The 19784-nt window shown below is 43.3% G+C and overlaps 2 protein-coding genes across 2 annotated transcripts; one reads left to right on the plus strand and one right to left on the minus strand.

Moving 5' to 3' along the window:
• Window positions 1-7123: 7123 nt before the first annotated feature.
• coa7 (cytochrome c oxidase assembly factor 7) lies at window positions 7124-9187 on the minus strand. The gene is made up of 3 exons (XM_071522383.1): window positions 8751-9187; window positions 8433-8573; window positions 7124-8242 (listed from the first exon to the last, which is right to left on the minus strand). The coding sequence occupies exons 1-3, from the start codon at window positions 8854-8856 to the stop codon at window positions 7797-7799; spliced, it is 693 nt and encodes a 230-aa protein (XP_071378484.1). The 5' UTR covers window positions 8857-9187; the 3' UTR covers window positions 7124-7796.
• Window positions 9188-9263: 76 nt separating this feature from the next.
• zyg11 (zyg-11 family member, cell cycle regulator) lies at window positions 9264-19682 on the plus strand. The gene is made up of 18 exons (XM_071522381.1): window positions 9264-9678; window positions 9899-10064; window positions 10601-10812; window positions 11001-11312; window positions 11484-11597; window positions 11741-11857; window positions 11949-12089; window positions 12319-12495; window positions 12804-12868; window positions 13261-13360; window positions 13476-13526; window positions 13622-13783; window positions 13984-14031; window positions 14137-14334; window positions 14439-14491; window positions 16464-16561; window positions 16701-16901; window positions 17443-19682. Exons 1-18 carry the CDS (start codon window positions 9655-9657, stop codon window positions 17457-17459), a joined length of 2256 nt encoding a protein of 751 aa, XP_071378482.1. The 5' UTR covers window positions 9264-9654; the 3' UTR covers window positions 17460-19682.
• The last annotated feature ends 102 nt before the right edge of the window (window positions 19683-19784 follow it).

Consider the following 19784-nt stretch of genomic DNA (forward strand, 5'->3'; position numbering starts at 1 on the left):
TATGTATATAAACAGAGGCAAATTTGAATTCCCATAATAGGGCCCCTTCAAAATTTAGGAAACTACAGGTCATATAATAAAAAAGTACTTACAACATTTTTATTACTTAAAGTAAAGTTCTCTTACTTTGGATAATGCTAGTCACCTACCATAACTCAACGTAGTGTATGCTAAAGAGTTACCTTAGAGCACCAGAGCGAAATATCTACTGGGAAAAATACAGATAATTTTGGTATTTATGTTCTCATTACTTTTAATGCATTGCTTACCGTCAACAAATCCTATGAAAATAACTAAATCAGCAATGTGTGACAAAAAGGCCAATCTCCCAAAAACTTGGTTGCATTCCTTTAAGCAGAACACGGCTGCCTCGCTCCGTACTCCACATTTGGTCTTCGGATCAAACATAACTCCAAGCAGACTATTCCAGATATGCAGAGCAGACTGCTGTATGACACAGGAGGCATCAGGAGGAACAGCCTGAAAGTATCAGGTGGAACAAGACCCTCATAGCTGACATTCTGCATGCCTCAAAGGCCGGGCCCTTAACCACAGCCCTGTCCCTGCACTCACCTTTGACCCCTGACCCCATGACCCCAAACACCTACAACCTCACACACCAAGTGTGGCTAACACCTATCAGCTGCATAAGTTGGGCTCATGGTCACCTAAATAAATAAATAAATAAATAAAATAAAAACACATACATACGTGCAACGCATGCACACACACAGATGAGAAGAAACTAAAGTTAACCATCCAGGCAGCAGAGAAACAGGAGGGAAAGTTTAGGCTGCAAGTTTGGATGTTACCACTTTGTGTAGAGCCAGCGTAACAGGTGCTTTATAGACATCGTTTCACTTTGATTGATCTGCTCACGGTCAGTGAGTGTACAGTGGTCAGCAGGGACAAAGTTTGAAAATAGGCAAAGACCAAAGGCTGTATATAACTGAGGCTTTCAAATGTTATCATCTCAAAAAAAGTACCAGCTAGTGTGATGGGTGTCCCTTATTTATTTATGTTTTACTGCCATTTAACACATTGCATGTGTGAATTTTGGACATTGCACGCGGTGTTAAATACTGTGTGCATGTGTGTGTTTGTCATCCCGATCTTTTCATCTATTCCTGTCTGATGGGCTCCAGTAGGTAAAGCCTAACTGGGATCTAACAAGGTAATTAGGCGTGGTGTGGCCTCACCAGAAAAAGCCTATGACCAACATTCCAGCACTAGCTGTCACACCGCTCACACTCACAAATTCAGTTACATGGGCTTGACCGAGGCCCAGGCAGCGTGGCCCTGAGGCGACACAGCTGCATGTTTCACCTTGCCTACTGTCCTCTCTCCAGCTTTACCACACCAAACTACCCACGCAATACATGCCCCTAGTGTTTTAACAAATCCTTTGTTTCGCACCGCTTGTCCAAGAGAATACAGACCAACGAGATAAACATAAACAAGCTGACAAGGCCACAGAATGATTTTTTTTTACCTCCGCCAAGGAGGCTATGTTTTCGGTGCCGTTGTTTGTCTGTTTGTCTGTTAGCAGGATTACGGAAAAACTACTGGCCCGATTTTCATGAAACTTTGTGGAAGGGTGTAGCATGGGCCAAGGAAGAACCCATTACATTTTGGAGTGCCCTTCTAGTTTATGACTGCTGGGGTTGTGCTGCAGTGTGGATGGCGGTGGTCTCAGTGAGAGGGCGATGAAGGCTGATAAGCCCAGCTACGGCTCAGCCCAGCTCCATACAACCATGAACTGTTTACATGAGACACCAGAAGGAGAGGAGGAGGAGGAAGCAGAAAGAAAGTGGGTGGGTGGGGGTCGTGGGGGGGCAGTGTAGTAGTACATGTGGAGCATGCAACAGAGGAGATAATCCCAAACAAATCAGAGAGAGAGTCAAACTTAGGTAGACAAACAAGGGCTAAACCACCATCAGGTCCCACACACACCAAGGGGTGAATGAGAGCAAAGTAATGGAAAAGAGAGGATAGAAATTAGTGAGGAGAGTGGGGTGAGAGAGAGAAAGTCGTGCAGTCCACTGGCTGTGTAGCCCTTCATGTGTGCGCCACTCCCTGCCAGTGGTTAAATACAGGCCGAAATACACTGAACGCTCCAGGCCTCCTGCCGCCGCTCAGCCTGTTGTGGTGTGTGTTGGGGGAGGCCAGATTCAGTCATCAGTCATGGGTGACTGTCTGTGCACTCTCCGTTTCAACAGTGTGTGTCCTACTGCTCTTGGCGGCCTCAACTTCTCCTAAACAAGAGCTGTGATTACAACATGGCAGGAACCAGAGGGAAAAGACACTAATAATAAGACACTAGTGTAAGAAGAGGTTGTTTTCCACTACTTCCTCAAATCCAGAACATTCTGAGTAAAAAAAAAAAAAAAAAAAAAAAGGCACATTGCTCAATCTAAAACGGTGAAACGTGGTGCCTGCCTCTGAGTTTTCAGAAGTGAAAGTTAGGAGAGGCATTATTCTGGTCTCTCTCACATACACAAACAAACACGCACACAGTCAGCGAGTCAGGTGCAAGCCAAGCTGAACATCTAGAACACCCACTCCAGCCAATTGCCAGCAGCATCAGCAAACACCTCATACATGACAGCCTTTATCAAACACGCAACCAGACGCAATATCATTATCAGTGCTCCAAAGACAACTTCTCGAGTGCAGAGATCATTCATTACTCCCATAGTAATGGAGGAGATCTGGGCCTGTGCCGTGTGGAGCGGACCGGAAACGGGACCAGAGAAGCTTCAGGAACACAGAAGACTAGCGTTGTCTTTGTTTTTAGACCACTGCAGCCGTGACAGAGCCAAGGCTGTGCAGGCATCAGAAGAGAGTGTGACGACATGTGACTTCGCAGTTCCATCTGTGCTGAATGGATGTGCCAGACAGACACATGGAGTTACCCTGGCAACTGAGCAACAGCGTCAGTTGGAGGACACGCAGAGAAAAAAAATAAGGTTGATGCAGAACCGAAACGCCTTTAGAATACCTATAGCGTCCGGCAAGAGATTACAACATGGCCATCATTCACGGGGAAGAAAACTCAATTCATAAACTGCATGGAACTATGGTGGTTTCAATAGGCGGTTCCACACACACACACACACACACACACAAACACGTGTTGCATTTGGGAACATCCCTTATAAATTGTGTAGCGAACGAGATGTAATGCAGAGCAGGGTAACATAACCTGAGACAGACCAGGGTTTGAACTTGCTGACGCACAAGCCCTACGGTGTTCTCTCCCTTTCTCCTTTCTCTCGTACACACACACACACACACACACACACACACACGGCTCTGATTCTGAGAGGGGAGTTTCATTTCGCACACAGATGTAATCTCTAACTAATCACATTTGCAGGCCTTGGACAGAGCAGCTACACCACACTGCAGAACAGATGGGCCCACGTACACTCGGCAGCTCTGGGATTAGCCAAGCCCTGTAGGTGGAGGTGGGATGTAGAGTTGCTGGCGGAGAGATTACAATAGAAAGTGGTTGGTGCTCAAATGACGTTAAGAGGAATCTTTTTTCAAGCAGGTCTAATCATTCAAAGTGGGAAAATTGGCATCACTGTTGCATCGGTGATTTAACTTCTACGTCTATGAAGATATTCCTCTATGGATGATTTTCTCCCGCTGATTGCACCAAGACCCATTGTTTCAATTAAGAACTGCTGGCCAACAGCTTTGTAATGACAAGAAAGCAATAGATAATTATGTGTTATATACAAAGTGATGTTTTAAGAATAAAAACAGCACTGCAACCAAGTGAGCTGACAACGAAAATCCTGTAGACAAGTAATAGCTGGATTAAACATATCCTCCAGAAGATTACATTGTTTCTGTTGGCCAGCAACAGATATGCAGCGTGACGTATTTGTTTACAGTTGGAAAGAGAGACGAAGAACAGGAGGAACCCCAAAATATACAAAGATAATTCAATGCAGCGTTTGTCAAGGCAATATGTGTATGAATGGGTCTTACATTGCTTAACACCAACAACGCAAAACGCCAGGCTACTCTCTTTCCCCCCCTGAAGGAGGATAGAATACTGAATCAACTATATGTTATTGGATTAAGCTCTAATCTCTGAAGACTACTTAGGTAAACCTGTCAGAAGAACCCTTCACACTCATCGACCGCTGCCGATAGGCTGCGGCACACATTTTCTTTCAAGCCATTTTTCCAGCTGTGGTAACCTATGACAACTCCCAACTTTCTCCCGAATTTAGCCTAAATCAGATGATGCCAAGTAACAACCAAAAGAAAATTCCTAACAGACTCCATCTCTGACATATGGAAGACTGAGGCACTCCAGCATTTGGAAAGAATTAAGTTTCATCTCCCCTTTTGGGCTGAACTTTAACTATAGTCTTATCTCACCACTCAATCTGACAATGCTTTCAACACTGCTATGCCTATCAGTCATTATTTTCCAATGAATAAACACAGTCTACATCTAGTTGACTATTCAAAGACGGTTGCTGAATACAAATTAGATTGTTTTCAGTTTTTTTTCCACATAAGACGACACCACAGCACTGTAAAAGCGTCCCAGTTATGAGTTTGAACCTGTGGCCTGTGGGTCATGTGTTAAGTGTTGAGAACAGCAGCTCCACACAGCCGTACCAAATATCGATACAGAACATTCCTTAGAGCTCTTTAAAACAGGGTCAGGGGGGCAAGCAACAGCAGCGTCACACATAAAGGACACTGACACAAAGAGTGTGTTAGAGAAGGGGTTTGAGCAGAGGCAGGGCTTTGTTTTAAAGAAAACAATGGCAGACTAATAGTGAAATAGGCTGCTGGTTCTGTGTGAAGCTAATTCTGTTTGACAGATAACAGAACCGGCCCACTGAAGTGTGTGTGTGCTCCAAATGCATATCTTTCAGTATTCTTGACTTTGGCCATCCACAAACGAAGGTAAGAATGACAGATGCAATCACCCAGCCAGGAAGCAACGGCATGCTTTTTGAATTAGTGGAGATATGAGGTTTGGAAAGAAAGCTCTTAACTTTTTAAGATGGGTCAATAAAAGGAAGAATGATTATCAGTGACAGTTTTGGGTCTCATGGTTCTCTTGTCCGTTTAGTAATGCTAGTTATGATAGTGACATCTTACTGTGACTATTATTAGGAGACCTAGGCCTACATTGTCAAAGACTCATTTGTTATGAAAAGTTCAACAGATACCTAACTACATTTTAGTTGTGATACAACAACAAAGATCGAATGATTAATAAAGGTTAGGCCTGTATTTATAATTTGGCCATGAACAATTAATTGTTCTTCTTGGGATAGGAAGTATGCCTGGCATCATGTTACAAAGAATAGATTCATTACTAAAGACTATCAGTCATTGAAATCAATATTATTGATCCACAGATGTGCTTACATTAATGGAGGTAGACAATAAAGTAAGGCACATGCAGAATAAGTTGCTAATTGCTAGACCATGAGGCCATCATCCAGTAGAAGTGTGAAAGCCTTATTTCAGTATGAAACACCTGCCAGCTGAACTTGGGAGGAGCCCTCTTGTTCACAAACTTGCCCTCATAAATACATCCAAGTCGTCAGTGTCCAGAGCCGCAGGTCACCCCTTTGCCAGACTGTATTAACAAGTCTTTACAACTTGCTGACTTTGTTTACTTTCATAATAACTTCAGGCCTAAACTTCCATGCAAATTCTACAAGCCAGACACCAGCTATGCCTGTAGTATTGTTTGTGAATGAACCCACGCCACACCCAAAGCAGTCCCCGGAGGGGAGCTGTACGGGGGTTCACCGCCAATGAGGTATCCAGAGCCTAGCGCCTGCAGAGGGCATGGCTGTTGATAAGCCCTGCAGGGCTAACAACACATCAGAGGCGTACGGGTGTAAAGATATAGCGCGCAAAAATGGGTCGACCTGAAGCCCCACGTCCCCCAAAAGAGCAGCCCACTGTGTGGCGACTTAAGTAAACAGGGAGGACTGTACGGAGGGATAACACATTGTCAACTAAGCTAACTATGTCTCCCCCGATACACAACAAGCTCACACTACAACCTCAAAATCAGCAGACAGGTTCTGCACATTAGCATGTTGTAATGTTGGCTAGCGTACGTTAGCTTGATAAGGGAGCGCATGATTTATTATCATATCGTAGCTACTCCATTTCTTGGTGGGGTGGGGTGGGGCGACTAAGTATTCACGTGGGTGGAGGTAGAGATAAAACAATAGCTAAATAATCCAGATGGACCCAGCTTCCTACAGATAATCTGCATTACTAACACCATGTCTAGATTTACGAATTACTCACACAGCCCCGGCCCCTTCCTCCTGATCGATGCCAATCTACTATGATAGGAGCGAACCTTGTACATCAAAACAAACACACCCAAGACCGTTTGTGCGGCTTAACGTTAACGTTGGCTAGCTAGCTCAGTGGCAGGCATTTCCATTTCTGTAATCTTCCATACTCATGAGGAGATTTTCTTAAATGATGCTGCAAACGATAACAAACTTTGTCCCATACTGTACTACAAATCACCACTCACCGAAGTGTACCGATTTCTTCTTTCTTCTACTACGGCTCCAGTCCAAACCTCCTTGATTAGAACCCAGTAGAACACTGCAGATAGGAAGCTAACAGTTAAGCTAACGACCAGAGCGATGCGCCTCGCAACAGCTGTGTTCTGTTTTGAATGAGGGTGAAGAGACGCACAGCCAACGGGCGGAGCTTCAAGCGCGCAAGGGGGACCCACCCGCCCTCATCCAAAATAGAAAGGCTCGGTTTATCCGATTTATAGAGAGATGTTTTATTAATGTCTATAGTATTTGTGGGCTGCTGTTACAATATCAAGTACAATTCTGGCAGATAGGCCTTTCATAGCGCCCACCAATACAGTCCCCGGCTTTAACAACAATAAAACAGTGTGTGTGTGTTTTGAGAAGCCCGCCGAGTTCATGTCTTTGATTCTGACTCCCTCTTGTGGTAAAGTCACCATGGTGACCGCACAAGTGATCGTGGAAGTGTGTCGGATATTTATTGTGTAGGCTAATTCAGGACATTGTATTCCTACTATTCTAGACAGTAAACATTAAACAAACAGATGTTCGATGGGTTTTATTACATTACATTGCACGACTAATTGTTTGTATGAGATAATTTAATTCAGTGAATAAGCAGCTCATTGGAGAGCTTCATAACTGACTTGCAAATTTGGCATCAAGTGTCTTTTTCAGAAGTCCTCTCTTCTAACGTGTTTGTCGGACAACGAAAAATATATTTTGCTGGAGAGAAATAAAAGCAATCTCTGCATTTCACTGTTGTATATGCAGGCGGAACAGACTAAAACAGTTCAAACTGTCCGAACCCTGTTCTTGTACTTAATATTTTTTACAGTACACAGCAGAATCATTTAAGCTGGCAAATACAGAAGACCTGATCATTCAGTGTTAGTTACTATGCAATAACCGATTACAAGAATCCAGAGTTGTGCACATCCACATTTTATTGCATTCATATCTTCTAGACTGAAGATCTACTCAAGTTGTAATGTGCCCCTTGAATTGAGGTGGCCACAAACTGTAGATGAGGTAAATAGTTCCACTTTAACCATTCTTTTTGATACAAACAACAAAACAACTCAACCCTTTAATCAGACATATGCTGAGGCTGACCAGGTACTGTCTGACTACACACATAGGCTTGGCCACACAAACAACCTGACATACAAATAGACCACCAAATGTGATGAAAAAATCAATGCAATAAAGATTTATTCAGCCGCATTACAATCACTCCCCAAACTTGAGCTGTCTCTCCTTCTGCAAACCATGCAGCTCCCTCGCTCTATTCTTCAGCTCCTCCGCTTTCTTTTCGTCCTTTTCTGTGCCATCCCCGAGTTTGTACATGCGGCTGGCGTTAGCACAGCCCCACACATGTCCCAGCTCACAGGCCCTGTTGGCATACTTCAAGGCCAGAGCCATGTCTGGTGCCAACCCTGCGGAGTTGCCCTGAATGAACAGAGTGCTGAGGTTAAAACAAGAGGGAGCAAAGCCACCAGCGCATGCCTTCTCATAGTACTGCCGGGCCACTGCATTGTCAGGTCCTCCTTCCATAGCTCGTCCATCATGGGCTAACAGACCCACGTTATGGCAGGCATCAGTGGACTTCTTTCCTCCTGCATTGCAGGAGCGGATGAAGCAGGAGTAGGCTGTTTTCAAACACTCAGTCACCCCACCTGGTGGAAGATTTGGGAGACCAACAGATATCATAACACCATGTCAAGTGTCAAATTTGCAGGTCTTAAAATTGTAAGGATTTACTGAATGTTTGTGTTTTTGTCCCAACTCATGCGACACAAAATGCAAAGTGAACCCCCCAAAACACAAGGCAATAAGAAACAACAAAAAGCAGTGTTACTGGTGTACCTTTGCCTGTGACATGGTAAGCCCCCAGTTTATAGCAGCTCTCTCCATGCCCATTTGTTTCACAGTTATGTTTGAGCACTTGTGCCGTGGCTTCATAGTTTTTCCTCACTCCCTCCAAGTAGTCAGCTAGCCTTTGGCATCCTAAGAGCGAGATGACAGAAGAGAATTGGTAAACAAAACGACATCCATTACAGGGAAGGAATATGTTTTTTTCAAGAACACATACATTGAAGAATACGGGTAAATACATTCAGCACATTTCAAACATTTGTTCTCCGCCCTTCAGCACCACTGAGCTGTGGACAGCGCAGGTTTTACCTTCAGGATCCTTCTCTCCGTAACACTGGTAGCTGTATTCCACACCCAGATTGTCCAAAAACTGTTTCACCTCCTTTTCATCTTCAAAGTTTATAAGTCCAGCCATCTTCACCTTAAATATCACGTGCGGTTCTGACTTTTACTGTAACCTTAAAACAATCACATGTGCTGAAGACTTACCACCACATCTACTACTTATGACCTTGCTGACTGGTGGATGAGTTAAATGTTAAGTCTTCGGAAGGTGCTTTCCGTAAAATTGAACCAGATAAATCCTCACAGATAGTCACCATTCACCTTAATCTTCTGAACAAAGGAATATTTATGCTCATAATTGGTTTCCTTTGAAGGAATTGACGTTTGTATGGTCCATGAATCTCATGCGTCCATATAGCTGACTTCTTCCTGGTTTCATAATCCTTTCCACCGGGCTTCCGTAGTCCAGCCCCCTCGCTTATGTACTTCCAGTGTTGTGACCTTTGTTTACTGTCTGTCTAGTCAAAAATAGATCCAATTGCTCGCTGCGAAAAAAAACTGCTCCAACAGGTTGCTTATTCTGAGCCACGTCCGCTCTACTGATTGATTGACATGCTTTAAAAATGAGATCCAAAATAGCAGAAAGCTGTCTAAATTTTTGCATGGAACCGCTAGTCCACAACAGAAGCACCGACAAGTTAGCTAGCTCGTTGGCTAACGTTCGCTTCAGCTAGCTCGTCGTCCTCTCGCAACTATTTTGAGTAAGATTAGCGAAACGTCAGGCTCGCAAGCAAGTAAAACTGAAAATCGAGACAGTTAAATTCGAGTCGGCCGACGGCTAGCAGGCGTTAGCGAAAACTGTCGCGGTGAAGAAGAAGACACACGTCTTGCTTGCATCAACTAAACCTACAGTTAGTTTACGTTAACCATGGCCTATAATTTCCTAAACACGGTGAGTTGCATAACGTTACATTCCTGTTATTTGTATGGAACCGTTGTAGTTGTGTTTTTTTTTTTTTTGTTTTTTTTTTTTTTTAATAATATGCTATTTGCAGTGCTTATTCATTGCATTCGAGTGATTACATGAATAAAATATTATGTTCTAGGATAAGCACGAACGGTGCATGTATTGGAAGTTGCCATGTTAATAAACATCTACATTGTGTTTTCAGGACGAGGCGTCTCCAGCATCTCTGACGGACCTGTGCCTCACCTATGTCAGCCAGAACCTGGAGTGTTTCTGTGTGAAGCACCCTGATGGGTCTCTTTGTCTCAGAGAGGCGGTACTCTTCCCACAGGAGCTGGCAGATCAGCTGCTGGCCAAGATGGCCATTGAGGGTGAGTGCAAACATGGACCTCTAAGACACCCCCGACCACTCCAGATTCCTGATCCTAGATAACCACAGCTGTGTAGGCTTGTAGTCTAGGTTTTACAGTTAATTAACTTCTAATCACTTATCCTGCTTATCGTAATCACTCTTTAATGCATGTTGAAACAATAAAAACACAACAGTAGACCCACCTGAATAATTGCTATGATTACCTTGCTGAAAAGTAAATGTCCAAACCACAGAAAATGTTTGTCTTTTTCTTGCATGATCTCTTGAACAAGTTTTGGCATGTTGGCTATGGTGGTGAGGTCTTCAAATGGGCACGAACAGTTTTATATTCCGTTCTAAAAATTGTTGTGTGACCTTTTTAGGGCCACTTATCCCTGCATGACACCCACCAAACAGGCTATGTCGCCACCTAAGCCTTTCTTAAAGTTAGGGAAACCATGCCCAAGGTCCACAGAGGCAGAATTATGCAAGGCTGAGTGTTCAGTCCTGGTGAATCCAAAGGTTAAAGGGTAAATGATGTTTCTTCTGCCACAGGTCTGCTGAATGACAGTACGGTGGGTGTGTTCCGCAATTGCGAATACCTGCGGCTGAGGCGAGCGTGCATCCGCACAGCGCGTATCTCTGCGGAGGCCTTCCAGAGAGCCCTCTGTCCTCACAGGCTCCTGGAGCTGGATGCTGCCAGGGTCAATGCAGACCTCACCATCACTGATATAATACAGGGGCTGGCCACCAATAAACACTGCCAGGTAAAGAGAGGATGTATCAAACCAAGTGTGAGTTGGTGTTAGAGCGAAAGAGGAACTTTCTATCAAACCACCCTTTCCATGCTCAATCTTAAAAATACCACTTTGTCTCTGTGTGTATATAGAGAGAACAAAAAAAAACTGACTACACCCATGTCTTTGTTGTTTTTCCTCTTATTTTCTCTTTCTAGGAGTCCCTCCAGCGGCTTGTCCTAACTGGCCTCACCACTGTGGAGGAGCCAAGCCAGCACCGCTTCAGCTCCCTGCAGGGCCTGCGCTCCCTCTCTCTAGCCAACGTAGACTTCTATGACTCCGGGCTAGCCGACGTGTGTTCCCTGCCTCGGCTGGAGAGCCTGGATCTCTCCAACACTTCAGTCACCAACCTGAGCCCCCTGCTGGGCCTGAGGAAGAGGCTCCGCTCACTAACACTGCACCAGCTGAAGAGGCTGGAGATGAGCACTGCACAGCTGCTGGGGGTCATAGGGCAGTTGGATGTGTTGCAGGTTAGTGGAGCGGTAGAGCTGAGTTTGTCACTTTTTAATGTATTATTAATGTTTCTATGTGTTTGATACTTTTTCAGAAGAGAACTATCAAAATGATTTCACAGGCAACACTTGTTGGGTTTTACTCACAATGCTTGTGTGTGTGTCGGTGTGAAAACATTACCCATGCAGCACCTGGACATCAGTGATGATAAGCAGTTTACCTCTGACGTGGCTCGCCAGCTGCTTGGCCAGCCGGGGATCCTGCCCGCTCTCGTATCGCTGGATGTGTCGGGGAGGAAATATGTATGTGTGTTTTGAGTTTGTTTGTCTCTGTGTCTGTCTGTGAGTGCGTGAAATCAGTGGGCGACTGTGTGAGTGGGAGAGAAAGCATACATATATATTTCAAGATGTAGAGTCAAGTTATTTCTTGTGTGTGAATGCTGCAGGTGACAGATGCAGCTGTGAAGGCATTTGTTGAGGAGAGACCAGGCATGACCTTTGTGGGACTTCTGGCCACAGATGCTGGTTTTTCTGATTTCCTCTCTGGAGAAGGGAATCTAAAGGTAGGTGTGGATGCATACTTTCACAATTATAACTGTGTGTAGACATGCAGGTGTGCTAAATTTTCATGTGTGTGTGTGTGTGTGTGTAAAGGTAACTGGAGAAGCCAACGAGACCCAGATCTGTGAGGCACTGCGTCGCTACAGTGAGAGAGAAGGGTTTGTGAGAGAAGCTCTGTTTCATCTGTTCAGCCTAACCCATGTGATGGAGAAACCACGGCCCGACATCCTAAAGGTACACCCACATAATTATCCCTGGGAATACACTAATTTCTTCATTCCAGAGAGACAGAATTCTTTGTTTTCAGCTTTAAAAAAAAATACTATAGAACCACCTTACTTCCACCCAGAGTGTTGTTATGGAAAGTACTGTCACAAATCCCCAACCACATGTTCCCCATCTCTCTTGCTTAACACACATAATGACGCTATTTCTGCTTTTCTATTCTCTTGGGTCTCTCTAGCTGGTGGTTTGGGGTATGAAGAATCACCCTGCCACCCTGAATGTCCAACTGGCAGCCAGTGCCTGTGTGTTCAACCTCACCAAGCAGGACCTGGCAGCAGGAATGCCAGTCCGACTGTTGGGTACAGTCACCCAGCTGCTGCTGGAGGCCATGAGGACTTTCCCCAACCACCAACAGGTAGCTTCTCACACTCACTGCTCTCCTAGTAGCATATACCATGCATGCCATGTCAATCGCAGGAGCACGATTAGATGCGGAAGATTGCCTCATGCCAAGAAATCTGCGTTTGACGTCAGAGTCGATGTTACTGTAAAACGCTGTTATAATCAGATAATCATATTTTGGTATCCTCCCCTTCCTGGGCCCGTAGAACAAAACAGTTACAGACAAGAAGAGGAAATTACCTAACAGAGTGTGTCAGGTCAATGCAATCAGGCATTGTTCAGGTTCTGCTCTGACGTCCATTTTGGTTCCTCTGTCTCTAGCTGCAGAAGAATTGTCTGCTGTCTCTGTGCAGTGATCGCATTCTACAGGAAGTCCCATTCAACAGGTGGGACATACACACTATCTCATGAGACTAATATTAATAGTAATAACGATAACAATAAAGATATATTATTGTTGTTGTTGTTAGTAGTAGTAGTTGTAGTATTAGTAGTAGTATTATACTATTCATAATGTAAATGTACCAATAATAATAATCTTTGTTTATTTAGCACTTTTCAAAATATGGTTACAAAGCTCTTTAAGTAAATATAAACAAAAAAGATAAAATTAACAATAAATGAAATTCAACGTAAGCAAAGTAAGAAACATGACAGTAAAAATGGAAGTCAAGGACAATTAATGAAATTTGTCAAGGACAATTAATGAAATGCATGTCAGTCAAAGGCATAGTAGGTTTGCAGTGTGAATGATTTGCTCCCTCTCTCTGTTTGCTAGGTTTGAGGCTGCCAAGCTGGTGATGCAGTGGCTCTGCAACCATGAAGACCAGAACATGCAGAGGATGGCTGTGGCTATCATTTCCATTCTGGCTGCTAAGGTACAGTATATGTAGTGTTTAGTGAAATTGCATATGTCTGTGGTTGTTCATGCATTCTTTGCTTGTATGTTTGGCCATTCTTGGGTCTTTACTAACAGATGTTTGGCTTTTCCAGCTGTCCACAGAGCAGACGGCTCAGCTGGGAGCAGAGCTGTTCATAGTGAAGGTAAGATTCTCTGCATTATGTTTTGGTTTTATTAATTAAAAAAAAAAAAAAAAGCCTGATTCTCATGGCACGTTATGCTCTCTCTTCGCCTGCAGCAACTCCTCCACATTGTGCGTCAGAAGGCAACTCAGGGCGTGGTGGATGCCACCCTCAAATTTACACTGAGTGCACTCTGGAACCTCACTGATGAATCACCAACAACCTGCCGCCATTTTATTGAGAACCAGGGTCTGGATCTGTTCATTAAAGTCCTGGAGGTACACAAAAATATACACACGTACAGACAGATAAACAATTAACCCGACATGTAAACATACAAAAATAGCTTAGAGCTGATTACCGTACTAGTTAATCATCACACATTATTACTTATTGCTCTGTTAAAGTCTGTATGCCTAGGGGGCAGACTGACTCACTCTTGTTTTGTATCACTACCCCCCCGCCCCCCTCTCTACAGTCCTTCCCCAATGAGTCTTCCATTCAGCAGAAGGTTCTAGGACTTCTGGTGAGTTCATTAGTTATGTTACACCATAGATAGACTAAGTGATGAATAAATTAACAATATTAACAAGAGAATTATTATTCTCTTCTTGCCTTCTCTGTTGTGTAGAACAACATAGCAGAGGTAGGGGAGCTGCATGGAGAGTTGATGGTTCAGGGCTTCCTGGACCACATCTGCTCGCTGCTCCACAGCTCTGAGGTGGAGGTCAGCTACTTCGCTGCAGGCATCCTGGCCCACCTGACGTCCCGGGGGGAGGAGGCCTGGACACTCAGCCTCAGCCTGCGATCCTCACTGCTGGAGCAACTGGTAGGCCTGAGCACAACTACTCATATGTGTCGTACACAGTGGCTGTTTGTTTGTTTGGAAAAGTTGGTTTGAGTCTCATGTGCTTGTGTGTCTTTGCTCTCTAGCATTCTGCCATCCTGAAGTGGCCCACGCCAGAGTGTGAAATGGTGGCCTACAGGTGAGAGGCCACTCTTCTATAATAATAATAATAATAATGGAACTCTTTAAAACATACGAAAAAAGGCAAGATTAAAAGTGGGCAAGATCAAAAACAATTACATAAAAGCAACTCTATAAAAGTGATTTAAAAGATTGTACTGAATTAGCTAGACTAAGTTCTTCAAGCACGGTGTTCCACAGTCTGGGGCACTTGATGGCAAAAACACAATTTAGTCTTGAGTCTAGACTGTGAGACGGTCAGCAGCACCCTGCCTGAGGATCTCAGGCTGCGCTCCAGCTTATAGGGACTTAAAATGTCTGCATCGAAGTAAAGGGCCGCACAGACCTAGTTGTGGCTCCTTTAAACATGATCAGTAAACTCTTAAAATCAATTATCTATCTGTTTACCAGTGAACAGATGATAAAATTGGGGATATATGGTCTCTTTGTTTGGCACCAGTTAAAATCCTAGCTGCTGCATTCTGAACGAGCTGGAGACATGAGGGGGCTTTTGACTGAGGCAGGAATAGAGGGAGTTGTAGTTGTCTTAATGAGATGAGATAAAAGCATGGGTGACCGTCTCTAGATCTGTGGAGGATAAAAAGTGACTTATGATCAATGATTTTTGATCTGTTTCTCCATTCGGAAACAAGCCTGCACTACTCGCTTTACCTGTTCTGCAAAACTTAAGTCACTGTCAAAAATCACAGTTATGAAGTTTCTGGCCACTGGCTTTCAGAAGAACTTTTAGAAAAAGATTTCTAGAGCTGGGAGATCCAGATAAGACAATTTCAGATTTGCCATCATCGAGCTGTAAAAAGAGAGATATCCAACACTTGATGTCTGTGAGGCAGTGGTTATGGAGTTTGGCTCACTAGGTTTTAGCTGGGTATTGTCTGAGTAGCAATGGAAAGAAATATTATTTTTCCGAAGGATCTTGCGGGGAGCATATAGAGGGAATAAAGGATGGGGCCTTGAATTGAGCCCTAAGCGACCCTTCAAATGATGTCTACCGAGGTAGATGAAGAAATGCCATTATAACAGAGCAGGTTCTATTTGAGAGTTGGAATATGAACCAACTGGGTGCGGAGCCAGAGAAACCCACCCAGTGCTCAAGGCGGTCAATTAAAACCACATGATCAACTGTGTCAAATGCTACACTAAGGTCCAAAAGGACAATGAGCAATCTCGATTAAAAGGAGGTCACTCGTCAATTTGAGAAGGCCAGTTTCTGTGCTATGTAGTGGTCTCAAACCTGTTTGGAAATTCTCAAAAGTTTGTTCAATAAAGATAACAGTTGTGTAAGAACTACTTGTTCTAAAACTTTAGATAAAAATGGGCCTAAGGTTAAGGGATCTAGGCTAGGTTTCTCTGGGAGTGGCTGAACTATTACATGCTTAAAACTAGAGGGGAATATACCGCTGGCCAGAGAGCTATTTATAATAGATAACATGTTAGGATCCACTGGATCATAGACATCTTGAAGGAATTTAGTGGGAACAACATTAAGTGGACGGGTAGAGCACCTCATGCAAGAAATTAGGGCTGCAACTAATGATTATTTTCATTGTTGATTAATCTGTCGATTATTTTCTTGATTAATCGATTAGTTGTTTGGTCTATAAAATGTCAGAAAATGGTGAAAAATGTCGATCAGTGTTTCCCAAAGCCCAAGATCACGTCCTCAAATGACTTATTTTTCTTTACAAATTACTCAAACCGATTAATCGATTATCAAAATAGTTGGTGATTAATTTAATAGTTGACAACTAATCGATTAATCAATTAATCGTTGCAGCTCTACAAGAAATTATTTATTTTAGCAATACAATAGGGAAATTGTTCAAAATGGCTTAAAATAGCCAAATGTTTTAACATAATAGAATAAGTCCAGACCTTCTTCTAAGGAGGTTATGGACACACATACAGTCATCATCAAACTACAGCAGAAACATATAGTAACTGTATTCTTATTCTCTCCCATCCTTTAGGTCATTTAACCCCTTCTTCCCCCTGCTGGAGTGCTTCCACACCCCTGGTGTCCAGCTGTGGGCAGCCTGGGCCATGCAACATGTCTGCAGCAAGAACGGTGAGAGACACACACACACCTGCACATACAAAACCAAATCTTATTCTAGTGCTATACACTCTATACATCATTTTACTCACATCAGTTTACTCACTCACCCACTCACAGATCAGATATCATATCAACTCTTTCTCTGCAGCCTCTCGGTACTGCAGCATGCTGTTGGAGGAGGGCGGCCTGCAGCAGCTGGAGCAGGTTCAGACGCACCCTCAGACCCACGGAGATGTCAAACGTCTGGCTGAGAGCATTCTGGAGAGCCTGCAGCGCCACAGAGCCCGCACCGGCCAGCCTGCACACACGCACACATGTCGCCGCCCGCCGCCACAACAACCTCACAGAGGTAAAGGCACACACACTCACCAGTGTTTGTTTGACATCTCAGATTGGCTGGAGATAGTGTAGTGATGCATAAACTTTAGGAACACGTCAAGCTCATTTACACCTGGTATTAAAATGCAATATGCATCTGGATTTGGATAATTTAATTTACACCTGATGTTTCTATGTGTTCTTCTTGGCTTTATTCTCTCCCCATTGTGATTGGATCTAATTTTTCACCCCACACTGCTATCAAACATCGAGTTTCTTGTAGTTGAAAATCATCCATTTTTGTGTTATCTTGGCGGGCCGGTAGAGAACAGAGGCTGCGGTGACGACATTTCTAACTCAAGGGCAGATACTTTTCTCACTTAAATGAACCCAGTATACAAATTGCATTTACACCTGGCTGAGATCCGATCATTTCTTTTTACCCAGATAAGACATCCAGATACAGATACCAGGTATAAATGGGGTCGTTGTTCAGACACGATAAGATCTGTAACAAGTGTATATTATGTTTCATTCTTTCACATTTTCTCCCTCTCTGTTTCTTCCTCCAGAAAATGAGGCTCCCTGACCAAGATGAGGACTTCACCCCATAAGCTGGGTCCCACCACAGAGGGGATTTAGTGTGTGTGTGTGTATGCATTATCCCACACACACAAACACACTTTGTCAAGCATCCCTAGAAAGTATACATGAAAGGACAGGGACTACGCAGTTCTTTGCACACACACACACACTCACCTTATTTATTTTTTTGTGTTTGTTTCAAAACAAAAGTATTTCTGCGTGTGCTATTCTTGTGATAAATAAGGAAATTATGAGAAGACCTGTTAGGTCAGTTAAGCTCTAATCTTGACATGAGATTTGTGTTTGTGCTCTGTCTTGTAAGTCTGCCATTGGCATCATGATGATGTTGTACCAAAAACACTTAAGCGCACACATACAAATCTCAACTTTGGATTGAACCCCAAAAGCTCAGCTGAGGGTCGAGACAGAGGGGGGGGGTTCTGGTTGTCTGCGTTGATCGATCAGCTCATTAAATATGCGCATGCCGTTGTGAGCTCTAGCATGCCGGAGTTTGTCTGAATGCTTGTACCGTTCATTATAGGAATGCCTGCTTGTTTGTTTATAGCAGTGTTCTGTTCACTGAAATCCATGCCTCTGGGTCTGCAATACTACTGTTGCTCTCCTCTTCATTTAGTCTTTTATCAACTAATGCCTTTGATTTGATGTGACAGGACACTTGCCTAGGGTGTGTTCAGTGGGTTGAAATGTTCCAAACATTACAGAACTTAAATTCTAGAGCAGATGTATCTATTTGAAAAGCATTATGGTTGTACAGCTGCATTGGCTTTTTTCTTTTCTAGATGTTCAGGAGCCCTAACGGTCAGCGGTTGTCTGTGGCAAAACCAGCAGTGCTGTAAATCCAGAGGTTCGGAGTAGAATTCTTGTGGTTTGTAGAAATTATGGAATGCTAAAAGAAACCATGTCTGGAAAGTATAAATATCCTTCGCGGACACAAATGGCAATAATGATTTGGTCAATATAGACACGATAGGACTCGCGTACATGCCTATTGGGACACAGCTGTTTTCTCCCTGAGAAGATTGTGTATATATTGGTATGTCAGCTGTGCTTTCCTCTGCGTCTGTGTGTGTGTAAGAAACAGAGACAGATATTCGGTGTGAGCATGTGTGTGTATGTACGTCTGTATAACTAGCAGCATCTTAAGAGTGTATGTAATTTGTACATGCTGTGTACATAATAGAATGCGAGGGAGAAATAGTAATTGTTATGACTGGTTGAAATGGTTTGCACGGACACTATTATATTGTATGTTCATTGTTTTGTTTTTTTTGTCTGATTAAGAGGTACTTGTGGAACAAAGGAGAGGGTAACCAGAGGGAAAAAAAGCTATTTACCTGGGGGAGAGAAAGAAGAGAGGGAGTGGAATGGGAAACATTTAAGGCTCTTACTCTAAATGTTATGAAATTACTGGCCATGTGAAATGACTATCCTCCAGGATGCCGTTTTACCAGGAAACACTTTTACCTGCCCAGAGGATAAGGATAGAAATGGACAGAGGAAACCACCATAGGCTGTAACATCTCACCCTGATGCCTACTTTCTCCTTGCTCAACCTAGGTTTGGATTCTGATGATGCTCCTGTCACCATTCTCTATGCAAATGAAGCTAATATTACTTTTACAAGCTGCTTTCAAACCCCTGACGTAACAGTGATGATACATAAGGAACTTTTTGAGGCAATGGGGATTTGGGCGTCAGCAGTGATACCAGTCGGCATGTGATAAAACCGGTATAGGTAACGCACTGGTTGTGTTAATGGAAATGAAGATAACGTATTAAGCTACAAGGAATAATAGTATTCTAAAATAATACTGTTAGTTGGAATTGTCCACCCACATTGCCTCAAAAGGTCATCGTGTCATTGTATTGTTTTTAATCAGCGGTCACTGTATGTGCTTGCTGTTTCTGCATGGCTCCTGAGCTGATCCCTTATCACTTTCATCAAGGGCAAAGTTTTGTTTGCAGTAGAGCAGAGCAGTATATGAAATAGAGCCTGTTTTTGTTGTTCTTGTTCCTTATCTGTTGCTCATAATATCTTGGATAGTGTAGTTGAGCATCTGAACATTGCCCTTAGTGAAGGCCAGTTTCATTTTTCACAAAGAGAATTTCATTCAAACCGAAGTTGCAAAAGTCCAGATATGTCTATGATTGTGCCATGTTGCTGCTGAGAGTCAAGTTTTCAAGTTTTTGAAATAAAGAATGTACATCCCCATAAACTGGAGATGGAAGTCCTGTTGTCTGTTTATTCAGTGACTTACAATGAGGTTTCTATCACCTATAAAGTATAAAATGTGCGAGTAAACAAAAT

The sequence above is a fragment of the Centroberyx affinis genome, unplaced genomic scaffold (assembly GCF_046629955.1).
Source record: "Centroberyx affinis isolate AG114_WGS23_722 - 3 ecotype Tasmania unplaced genomic scaffold, CSIRO-AGI_Caff_v1 ptg000983l_1, whole genome shotgun sequence".
Lineage (NCBI taxonomy): Eukaryota > Metazoa > Chordata > Actinopteri > Beryciformes > Berycidae > Centroberyx > Centroberyx affinis.

Excerpts from the sequence above, each read along its gene's own strand:
- coa7 (XM_071522383.1), bottom strand. The coding sequence starts at position 8,856 with ATGGCTGGACTTATAAACTTTGAAGATGAAAAGGAGGTGAAACAGTTT. Across the intron at positions 8,574-8,750 it reads CGGAGAGAAGGATCCTGAAG|GATGCCAAAGGCTAGCTGAC; the intron begins GTAAAACCTGCG and ends TCTCGCTCTTAG. Across the intron at positions 8,243-8,432 it reads TTACCATGTCACAGGCAAAG|GTGGGGTGACTGAGTGTTTG; the intron begins GTACACCAGTAA and ends ATCTTCCACCAG.
- zyg11 (XM_071522381.1), top strand. The coding sequence starts at position 9,655 with ATGGCCTATAATTTCCTAAACACG. Across the intron at positions 9,679-9,898 it reads CCTATAATTTCCTAAACACG|GACGAGGCGTCTCCAGCATC; the intron begins GTGAGTTGCATA and ends TTGTGTTTTCAG. Across the intron at positions 13,784-13,983 it reads TGTTCATTAAAGTCCTGGAG|TCCTTCCCCAATGAGTCTTC; the intron begins GTACACAAAAAT and ends CCCTCTCTACAG.